An 11,666-nucleotide genomic window follows, 5' to 3' on the forward strand; every position below is an offset into this window, starting at 1 on the left:
CCCCTCTCCTTCTCCCTCTCTCTCCCCCTCCCCCTCCCTCTCTCTCTCCCCCTCTCTCTCCCTCCCTCCCTCTTCCCCCACCCCTCTCCCTCCCTCCCTCCCTCCCTCCCTAACCATAACCCTCCCTCTCCCCTCCCTCCCGCCCTCTCCCTCCCTCCCTCCCTCTCCCCTCCCCCCTCCCTCTTTCTCTCCCTCTCTCTCCCTCCCTCTCTCCCCCCCTCCTCCCTCTTTCTCTCCCTCCCTCCCCTCTCTCCCTCCCTCCCCCTCTCTCTCCCTCTCTCTCCCTCCCTCTCCCTCTCCCCCTTTGGATTTTCAACCTCACCCCTTCATCCCCCTCTCCCCCCTCTCCACTCCCTCCCTCCCTCTCCTCTCCCCTCCCTCCCTCCTCTCTCTATCTCCCCTCCCTCCCCTCTCCCCTCCCCCCTCCTTCCCTCTCTCTCTCTCCCTCTCTTCTCTCCCTCTCTCTCCCTCCCTCTCTCTCCTCCTCTCCCTCCCTCCCTCCCACTCCCCCTCCCCTCCCCATCTCCTCTCTCTCCCTCCCTCTCTCCCCCTCTCCTCCCTCCCTCCCTCTCTCCCTCTCCCTCTCTCTCCCTCCCTCCCTCTCCCTCCCTCCCTCTCTCCCTCTCTCCCTCTCCCCCCTCCCTCTTTCTCTCCCTCTCCCCCTCCCTCCCCTCCCTCGTTCTCTCCCTCCCTCTCTCCCCCCCCTCGCTCTCTCTCCCCCTCCCCCCCCTCCCCTCCCTCCCCCTTCCCTCTTTCTCTCCCTCTCCCTCCCCTTCTCCCTCCCTCTCCTCTCCCCCTCCCTCCCTCCCTCTTTCTCTCCCTCCCTCCCTCCCCCCCTCCCTCTCCCCCTCCCTCTCCCCCTCCCCCCTCCCTCTCCCCCTCCCCCCTCCCTCTCCCCCTCCCCTCTCCCTCTCCCCCCATCTCCCTCCCTCCCTCAATCTCCAGCAATTATAAAATAATAAAGAATTCAGGATGTAGTTATTCATTGTATAAACATTTTAATTCAGAATTTAATTAATTTCCCCTCCCCTCCCTCTTTCTCAAGATTCAAATGTGCTTTATTTGCCTGACAAGTGAATTGTGTATTAAAGCATTGACAATAACAACATTAGACAAAACAACAACAACCCCCCCAGCATAACACACATAGTAAACAACAACAACCCTTCCCCATATATGTATATATCTTTCTCTTTCTCTGTCCCCTCTCTATACCCCTTCCTCTCTATCCTCCCTCCCTCTTTCTCCCTCTCCCTCTCTCTCCCTCTCTCAATTCAAATTCAATTCAAATGGCTTTATTGGCATCAGCCCAACATTTCCCACACGATGTACAGAACAGAACCCATAAGACCTGGTTACCATGGTGTGAGGCCCGATCGGGGACAAGGCGGAGAAGGGGGACTTCTGAGGGAAAGGAGCGGATTGGACGGCCCAGGCACTGATAACGGCGGACGAACGCGGTCACGTGAATTCCACATTTCTGTTATTTTTTATTCCACCTTTCGGTTATTTTTTATTCCACATTTCTGTTATTTTTTATTCCACATTTCTGTTATTTTTTATTCCACATTTCTGTTATTTTTTATTCCACATTTCTGCTATTTACATTTTTTTTTCTTTTCTTTCCAGTGTTCCTAATTTTTTGGCCGCTTAATTTTATTCCTTTTTTGAAAAAGGAATAATTTTTTGTTCTGGACTATTGAGATGTGCCCTGAAGGCACTTATAAAAAATAAAAAAAATAATTTTTTGTTCACCTATTTTACTCTCTCTCTCTCTCTCAGTATTTTCAGTATTTTTCCCTCTCTTTGATCTTCCCTTCACTCTCTGCCTCATCCCAGATCACACAGTTTTACAGAAGATCCATAATAATGAACCCTAAACCCAGGATAGAGGGGCTGAGTGAATGTGGTCTGGACTCTGTGCAGGAGGGTCATTGTGTCAGAGACGCTGTAGAAGGACAGAGTTCCTGCCCTGTGATCCAGGTACACTCCTATTCTGGAGGAGGAGGGAACAGGGATTTTAGTGTCAACATTATTGTGCCAGAAAGAGTAACTGGAGGGAGAGCAGTCCAAACTCCAGGACTTGTTATTACCCCCCATTACACAGTCATTACCCCCCCCTTTCCTGCTGATCTCTTTATATGACACTGCTATAGAAACCCACTGCCCACTCCTCTCAGCCTCCCAGTAACAGCGTCCAGACACACCCTCTCTGCACAACACTTGCTCCCAGTACTCAAATCTCTCTGGATGATGAGGATATGACTGGATCTCTCTCACACAGGTCACCTCTCTGTTCCCCTCAGACAGACGGAGGTTTCTCTGCGCTGTGTTGGGGTCCAGTGTGAGCTGACAGCCATCTGATGGAGGAGAAGAGAGGAGAGCTCCACTCACATATTTTACACATCATACATATTTTACACATCTTTCATATTTTATGTGTTTAAATCTCATATTTTCTTTATTGTTCTCATTTTTAAGATGTTTAAAGCTCTCCTCTCCACTCCTCTCCCCTCCCCCCTCCTGCCTCCCTCCCTCCCTCTCTCTATCTCCCCTCCCTCCCCTCTCCCCTCTCCCCTCCCCCCTCCTTCCCTCTCTCTCTCTCCCTCTTTCCCCTCTCCCCTCCCTCTTTCTCTCCCTCCCTCCCCTTCTCCCTCACTCCCTCCCTCTCCCTCCTTCCCCCTCTCCCCTCTCCATCTCTCTCCCTCCCTCTCCACTCCTCCCTCTCCTCACCTCTCCTCTCCTCTCCCCCTCCCCTCCCTCCCTCCCTCCCTCCCTCCCTCCCTCTATCTCCCCTCCCTCCCTCCCTCCCCTCTCCCCTCCTTCCCTCTCTCTCTCTCTCTCCCTCTTTCCCCTCTCCCCTCCCTCTTCTCTCCCTCTCTCCCTCCCTCTATCTCCTCCTCTCCCTCCCTCCCTCCCTCCCTCTCTCTCCCCCTCTCCCTCCCTCCCTCCCTCCCTCTCTCCCCCTCTCCTCCCTCTCTCCCCCTCCCTCCCTCTCTCCCTCTCCCCCCTCCTCTTTCTCTCCCTCTCCCTCCCCTTCTCCCTCCCTCCCTCCCTAACGATAACCCTCCCTCTCCTCTCCCCCTCCCCCCCTCCCTCTCCTCTCCTCTCCCCCTCCCCCTCCTCCCTCCCTCCCCTCCCCTCCCTATTTCTCTCCCTCTCTCTCTCTCTCCCCCTCTCCCCCCCTCCCTCCCTCCCTCCCTCCCTCCCCTCCTCTCCTCTCCCCCTCTCCTCTCCCCCTCTCCTCTCCCCCCCCCCTCTCCCCCCCCCCTCTCTCCTCCCCCCCTCTCCCTCCCTCTCCTCTCCCCTCCCTCTCTCCCCCCTCTCCTCTCCCTCCCTCTCTCCCCCCTCCCCCCCTCTCTCCCTCCCCCCCGTCTCCCTCCCTCTCCTCCTCCCTCTCTCTCTCCCCCCCCTCCCTTCCCCCTCTCCCTCTCTCTCCCCCTCTCCCTCTCTCTCCCTCCCTCCCCCCCTCTCTCTCCCTCCCTCTCTCTCCCCACTCTCCCCCTCTCTCCCTCCCCTCCCCATCTCCCCCTCCCTCTTTCTCCTCCTCCCTCCCCTTCTCCCTCACTCCCTCTCCCTCTTCCCCCTCTCTCTCCCCTTTCCCCTCTCTCCCTCCCTCCCCTTCTCCCTCACTCCCTCTCCCTCCCTCCCTCTCTCTCCCTCCCTCCCTTTCCCCTCCCTCTCTCTCTCTCTCTCTCCCTCTCCCTCCCTTTCCCCTCCCTCCCTCTCTCTCTCCCTCTCCCTCCCTTTCCCCCTCCCTCTCTTCCCTCTCCCTCTCCCTCCATCCCTCCCCCTCTCTCCCTCCCTCCCCTCCCTCCCTCCCTCCCTCCCCCTCCCCCTCCCTCCCTCCCTCTCTCTCTCCCTCTCTCTCTCCCTCTCTCTCTCTCTCCCTCCCTCTCCCTCCTTCTCTCTCCCTCCCTCTCTCTCTCCCTCCCCTCCTCATTCTAAACTAATGTATTTCTTCATATTCTCTCAATCTCTGGTTGCTTCATTCATTGATTTAAGGCTTAATTACAGACTCACATTTTAAGAAGTCCTGTCTGGTCTGGGGCTCTAGAACAGGGACTTCTTCCACTGTGGAGAGAGAGATCACAAGAGAAAAAGATGAACCTTTTTCTGAGATCCTGGAGAAATTGAATGCTTGTTTCAATCTGCAAGTAAATGACAACTGATGTCACCCAGAATACAGCATCAGAATGGGTCTCAAATGTTACACTAAAACAGAGCAGAGAGAGGAGACAGGATGGATTCATCATAAAACTACTGAGGAATTTGACTTGTGTTCTCTCCTCTCATCTCTATGCAGTATCTTGCATCCTAGTAAACAAAGACATACTGGTCATACTGTATTTTGTTCTCTCAAGATTAAACAAAGCTTTCATTGAAAACATTTAGGGTTATGCCCTAGCCAGAAGAACTGCCCCAAAAATACTGGGTACTTTTATAGATTTCATCCCTATTCACACTGAACACCACTGTGATATTCTGGATCATCTGGAGCTTGTGAGCACTTGAAATGTCCCTCCACACTGTAATATATAAACCTTTATGTGACTAGGAAGTCACATTGAGATTAAAACCTTATTTACAAATGAGACCAAGCCAAGACAGGGTCAAACAGCAGCATAAGATCACAGAATCACAATCACGGATCCATTACAATAATATACATAATTATGTAGGTATATACAGAACAAAGTGCATAACAATACATATAATATGACAGAACATAACACAAGGAAACAGTGAATTAAACATATCCGTCCAACTTAAAGCAGTAGCATCTTAACATGATACCATGCATTCCTCTCAAATTAAAATCGTTTAATTAAATAAGAGAATCAAGTTTGAGCTTGGCCTGAAGCTCGTTCCAGGATAAAGGAAAATATAACCTGTGAGACAGACTGAAATATCACTCACCCCCTCTCATTAATAATATATAACCTGTGAGACAGACTGAAATGTCACTCACCCCTCTCATTAATAATATATAACCTGTGAGACAGACTGAAATGCCACTCACCCCTCTCATTAATAATATATAACCTGTGAGACAGACTGAAATGTCACTCACCCCTGTCATTAATAATATATAACCTGTGAGACAGACTGAAATGTCACACACCCCTCTCATTAATAATATATAACCTGTGAGACAGACTGAAATGTCACTCACCCCTCTCACTTATAATAAACAGTACAGTGCAAAAGTCTTAGGCACCTGTATAACATTCTGCACAGGTAAGATTCTTTCAAAAATAATTCAGTAAAAGGTTCTAAATAAACGTACTATACACTTTCCATTACATTTGATTAATTTGGCAGAATAGTTCAAAACTGAATCAAACCTACATTTTGTGACCACCCTTCGGCATTAAAACTGTATCACTTCTCTGAGATAGCCAACGCTGTTCTGAAGTACAAGAAGACAATCAGCAGGGAGGTTGTTCCAAGCATGCAGGAAAACTTGCCACAGTTCTTCTGCAGACTTTGGTTGGCTCCTTGCTTCTGATCTCAGACCGCCTTGATCAAGTTGTTATTTAAGAAGTAGTCAATTACAAATAAAAATGTCTTTGCTAAATTTTATCTTTTGGAAAATGAAGATTTGGAAATCTCAAGTGTGTTCTTTAATATGAACACACACACAAAAACAAATATATATATCTCATTAAGTCTAGGGTGCCTAAGACTTTTTATTTCCCTTTTAAATGGTGCCCCATTTGTAAGGAACATGCATTTGTGGGATGAGCAGCACAGCTGAGTATGTGGGTTGCGCTCATGTCAAATGTGCCAAATCTCATGAAATGGGCGATGTCAGAGACAGACCTTGAAGTGGGCGTCCCAAGAAGACCGGTTCCTCACCCTTTCAGCACTTAGGAACCGTAGGCTGTCTTCTACAGATTTGCAGTCAAGGTTTGCAGGACGATATGGCACACGCCTTTCGGCCCAGACAATCCGGAACAGACTGTACGCAGCCAATCTCCGGCTCATAGGGCTGCCAGGAGGCCTGCCATGACTGCCCTTCACCGTCAGGCCCGTTTGCACTGGTGTCAGCAACACCTGCACTGGAACCTGAACATGTGGAGGAACGCTATGTTCAGCCATGAGTCCAGATTCTGCCTACGGAAGTTGGATCGTAGGGTCAAAGTGTGGAGAAGACGGGGAGAACGCTATGCTGATTGCTGCACCGATAGAGGAACACCTTTTGGTGGAGGCAGTGTGATGGTGTGGGGCGGCATCTCCATCACTGGAAAAACCAGGCTTGTCATCATTGGAGGCAATCTCAATGCAGAGAGATATCGAGATGAGATTCTGCAACCAGTGGCAATCCCATATCTCCACAGTCTGGGACCGAACTCCATCCTCCAAGATGACAACGCTCGCCCCCACAGAGTGGGGTTTATCAGAGACAACCTCCAGAATTTGGGAGTAGAGAGAATGGAATGGCCTGCCAACAGTCCTGACCTCAACCCAACTGAACACTTGTGGGATCAGCTGGGGCGTGCAGTTCGTGCTAGAGTGACCAACACAACCACGTTGGCTGACTTGCGACAAATCCTGGTTGATTTTTTTCCTTTTTTCCTTTTAATAAACATTGAAAACAGGTCCCACAGACCCAAACACTTTCATGTTGTCAGAGTGAATCTTAGGCAGATCACCTCACCACTGTGTTGTGTGCAGTGACTAAACACACTTTCTGCAGCAGGGTTTGTCCACCAACCTCTTCCACAAACTTTGAACTCCGCCTTGAAAACATCCTCCAGTCGCTCTTTCAGTTCAGAGACAGATTTCCTCACAGCCTCAAAAGAGACGTTTGGACTGACAGTGATGCTGGGTAAGTCTCCAGGTCCAGGAGGGGCGCATAGGGACTGACAGCTCTGCAGACAGACAGACAGAAAGAGACAGACAGTGAACACAGATTCCTGTGCAGATACCAGGAGCAGATCTTTGTAAAAGAGGAACACACCTCACCATGTATGTACAGACTGTCAGAGAGCCAGTGATGTTACCTGGAGGAAATGGATGTGATCCTCTGTGTGTGAAAGCTGCTCCAGCTCAGCCTCTCTCCTCCTCAGCTCAGCAATCTCCTGCTCCAGTCGCTCCAGGAGTCCTTCAGCCCGACTCACTTCAGCCTTCTCCTGATCTCTGATCAGCTCTTTCACCTCAGAGCGCCTTCTCTCAATGGAGCAGATCAGCTCAGTAAAGATCCTCTCACTGTCCTCCACTGCTGTCTGTGCAGAGCGCTGTTAGGAGAAACAGAAGGAGGAGGGTTGTACATTTTAACTAGGCCTTTCACTCAGCTCTTACTGGGACCCCAGACAGCCTGTTCCCCACAGTGTGGCTCAGTGGCATTGAGCCCCACAGGGCTGGAAAGTGGTCCAACACTGGGCTCCTCACTGGCTGACTGGAGGAGAGCCCTGACTGAGCTCTGAAATGGCTCTTCCAGCAGCCAGCTGTTGTCTTCTCCTCTGGTCAGTACCCACCTTGAGTGACTGCACAGCCTGTCTCAGATCCTGCAGCTCCTTCTCTCTCTCCTGGATTCTCTGCTGGAACTTAGTCTGTGTCACCCCCAGCTGCTTCTGTGAAGAAACACACACAATCCAGGTTTAAAAACACTGGTGAAGACACTCCAGCAAGCCCTAAGGAATCAGGGCCGTACATTTTGGGCCTCGGCCCAACAGAGGGTACTCTCTACACACACTATTCCCACCCCGATGTTGCCACACCACCACCATCCATAATCACACAGTATGTTCATAACATGGGACCTGCTTCAATTCTACTGAAAACACATTATTCTCACCTCACCGATACACACTATTCCCACCCCGATGTTGCCACACCACCACCATCCATAATCACACACTATGTTCATAACATGGGACCTGCTTCAATTCTACTGAAACACATTATTTCATGCACTGTCAGCAACCAACAGAGCAGATGGTCAAAATTAATGACTGACATGTTGATCCCAAACACAAAATTAAAAGCCTAGACCTGAACCAAAATGTCAGCATAGAGTTGTGCTGGCCTGGGACCTGTTTTACCTTTCATTAGAAGTAATACAATTCTAGATCAGCAGTCCGACTCTGACATGCTTGATACATAAGCCCCCTGAATTTGGTGTTTCAAAACTACCTCCTGTTTTCATGTTCTGTATCATTTTGTTACACTGCATATATTTTATAAATGTGACATAAGGTACAACTCCTGAACTACAGTTTGATGTTTTTGAGTATCACACTGAGAGGAAAAGAAACCGCAGTTTTATATTATATTCAAAAACATGCACACATACAAACCTACCTTAAACACAGGGTCAGGGAGGAGAAGTAGTTTGCCTTTCATTGGAGACAGCTGTATTCGCCTATTCTAGCAGAGTTCATGCTGCTTTTTATTTCCCATTCAAAATTGATTGATTAATTTAAACTTTTGTTTTAACAGGGAAAACACACTGCGACATGCCCAAACAATAATACAATTTTAAACATCACATTTTTAGAAAACTGGCTACAAAGAAAATGGTCTGACTAATCACTACCAAAACTATGCAAAACGTAACTACCTGCTTCAGAAATTAATATAATACATATTTTTAAGTTGTGCATGACGGAGATAACGTCGTTTGAATGATAATTAGACTAGCTTGCTTGCTCGCGAGTTCCGAGGTTCGCAGCTAATGATGAAATTATAACGTGACCGTGGCAACTGGAAAGTACATACCTACCTTTTTAACCGATATATAAGATAAAAAGTGTTGTTGTTTAATCGTGGTTTCATAATTAAAAACGTGCCTACCTGAGTGATATTAATCACGAACTAGGGCTCGCGACGCGATGCTTTTCATTACAAGTTGTACTCGGATTGTCGGAAGATGCGACGATAGATTTAGACAAAACCAATTGGAAGGGGGCGGGGGGTGGTTTGGAGAGCGTAATATTAGAAAGTATTGATGAGGTGTATTTTTTCGTGGATAATACGATACAATTCCCTTTTTAAATGGTAAAGAAGTTCTATAACAAATAAATAAATAATAAATGCCATTAACACCAGCCAATAAAGGGCACTTCTGGGGTCACCTGATTCTGGGCACCGACTCCATGAAATACAACAAATGAACGCCTCTTTTAAACTTGACAGACAAGGAAACACGAAAAATAAACTAATGAATAAGGCATATGCAGTTGGAGTGCAGTGTAATGATTCAGCTTATTTCTCATTTTCACTGCTCAGGTATTTTCAGTATTTTTGGGTTTATGTTAAAAATGTATGTGTATGTTGCCAGTGAAGAGCTCCAGTCCTTACCTGTTTCTCAGTCCTTTCTGCTACCACTGAGACTGTATCATGGCCTCTGTGTTCATCCATCGCACACAGCATACAGATACACTGCTGATCGCTACGACAGAAAACCTCCAGCAGTTTGTCGTGATTAGAGCAGATCTTCTCCTGCAGGTTTCCAGTGGCTTTGACCAGTTTGTGCTTTTTAAAGGCAGGAGATTCATAGTGAGGCTGGAGGTGAGTTTCACAGAAAGATGCCAGACACACCAGACAGGACTTGATGGCTTTGTGCTTTCTCCCAGTGCAGATATCACACGCCACGTCTCCAGGTCCAGCGTAACAGTGAGCAGGAGGAGCAGCTTGGAGTCCTGTCTTCTTCAGTTTCTCCACCACTTCAGCCAGCATGGTGTTTCTGCCCAGAACAGGCCTTGGGGTGAAGGTCTGTCTGCACTGGGGACAGCTGTAGACACCAGTATGATCATCCTGATCCCAGCAGCCCTTAATACAGCCCATACAGTAACTGTGTCCACAGTGAATAGTCACCGGATCCTTCAGGATATCCAGACAGATTGAACAGCTGAACTGGTCCTGATCCACCGAGATATTAGCCTCAGCCATTTCACTGCTCACACTGACAAAGTTAAGCTTTGTTTCTCTGGCAGAGACAGATTTTTTCTGTGCCTTTCTGACAGACACAGTGCTAAGTCTCGTTTTTGTGAAAGAGATTGAGTAACGTTTTGTTTCTCTGAAACTGCGTAACAGAGAGAGTGGCAGAGACTTCCTGTTTGTGCAAATAGCTCTAGGAGGTGTGGTGTTGGACTGAGGCCAGGCTGAGCAGAGCAGGCTGAGCAGAGAGGGCAGATTCATGAGGAACTATTTAATCTTCTGGGACAAAGGGTAGATTTACTGAAGGACTGTGTGGTCTGAACCCCGGTGTAGCCACAATAAGTTTCACACAGCCCTTGGGCCTTTGAGCAAGGCCCTTAACCCTGCATTGCCCCAGGGGAGGATTGTCTCCTGCTTAATCTAAATCAACTGTAAGTCACTTTGGATATAAGCATCAGCCAAATGACATGTAATGTAATGTTTTTAAACTTGCAAATGGCAGGAGCGGATCTGAAATCTCTATTTTAAATATTATTCCTTGTACACAAACACTGACTGGGCTGATAAACAGTGCTGATCTATTCCTGCCAAACGGCAGGTGACACCCCTGCAGAAATGACTATTCTGCTTTTCAGAGAGATTGAGAGAGAAAGAGATTTTATAGATTTAAAAGAAGGTATTTTCAGAAACAATGAAAATAACCTTCAATTCATAACAATGTCCCTAAAAGAACATTAAAAGGGACACAAAAGCAAGAATAATTTGAACAGTAATACAGCATGTAAAATGGTCACTGTGTGTAAGTATGTAAGCATGTTAAACAGTGGCTGTGTATAAGTATTTGTTTAAGTATGTAAGCATGTAAAATGGTCTCTGTCTGTCAGTTCCTATGTGTCATTGCTAGACTTTAAACTTCTTGCTGCTCTTCTCATCCAGCTCACAGCTGGAGTTGTAAATCCTTAACCTTTGGTGCAAAAGGCACTTCAACCACCAAAACACTTAATATTTCACCCAAAAGTGACTCATGCTGCCATAACTATAGCACATTCTTTCTCCCATAAGACTACTTTTTCACTCAATGTTCAATGAACTACAAAACACAAACAACTTGGAGCATTACTAAATACATATATTATGTGTTTCCCTTTCCTCTATTTTTGCATCCACAAATATTTCAAGCCAAGCAGCTAAAGAAACTTCTGATCTGTTGGTCATGACTGAGTGTGGTAAATTTACAGTAAACTGTAAATGAATGAATGTTTTACTATATTGGAAACCCAGAATAACAATTTTTACTGTGTAATGTAAAACAATATATGATAAAGAAACAAATCACAAAAGCAACAGTATTCTTCAGAGGGTTTACAGTATTTTGACATTTGTTCTCACAGTGCAATATACTGTAATTCAGAAAAGAAAAATACAATACAATCAATTACTCAAAATACATTACAATCAATAACAAATACATACCAAAAAGCAATATTTTCACTATGTACAGTAATTCGCACATATATTGTCTGCCTATCAGTATCAGAAGTCTACTGTTGGCCTGGCCCATCCATCCTGTCCTCTGCATTTGGCCATAGATTTTCATCAACATCACTCCAAATGTTATCTCTTTCTATACACCGAGGAAAACATCTCTTTGTGTGGCTTTTCCAGCCCTGGATGTGTTCCACTGTTATGTCCATACACCCAGCCGGCATTGCATCTGGAAGTGACTTTTCATGTGGGTGGTGGTCCTACACCTTCACATATATTGGTATCTGAGTACC

The 11,666-nt window shown here is 47.2% G+C and overlaps 1 protein-coding gene across 3 annotated transcripts; it reads right to left on the minus strand.

The window, feature by feature from the left end:
• Positions 1-1,335: 1,335 nt before the first annotated feature.
• On the minus strand, positions 1,336-10,032 carry LOC133138137 (tripartite motif-containing protein 16-like). 3 transcript variants are annotated; one of them, XM_061256632.1, is made up of 6 exons: positions 9,310-10,032; positions 7,485-7,580; positions 7,011-7,244; positions 6,731-6,878; positions 4,024-4,110; positions 1,336-2,360 (listed from the first exon to the last, which is right to left on the minus strand). In XM_061256632.1, exons 1-6 carry the CDS (start codon positions 9,898-9,900, stop codon positions 1,831-1,833), a joined length of 1,686 nt encoding a protein of 561 aa, XP_061112616.1. In that variant the 5' UTR covers positions 9,901-10,032; the 3' UTR covers positions 1,336-1,830. The 3 variants fall into 3 exon arrangements, with proteins under 3 accessions (XP_061112616.1, XP_061112615.1, XP_061112617.1); XM_061256631.1 differs by having other exon boundaries at positions 4,024-4,074; positions 6,722-6,878; XM_061256633.1 differs by having other exon boundaries at positions 4,024-4,065; positions 6,686-6,878.
• Positions 10,033-11,666: the final 1,634 nt, after the last annotated feature.

The sequence above is a fragment of the Conger conger genome, chromosome 10 (assembly GCF_963514075.1).
Source record: "Conger conger chromosome 10, fConCon1.1, whole genome shotgun sequence".
Classification (NCBI taxonomy): domain Eukaryota; kingdom Metazoa; phylum Chordata; class Actinopteri; order Anguilliformes; family Congridae; genus Conger; species Conger conger.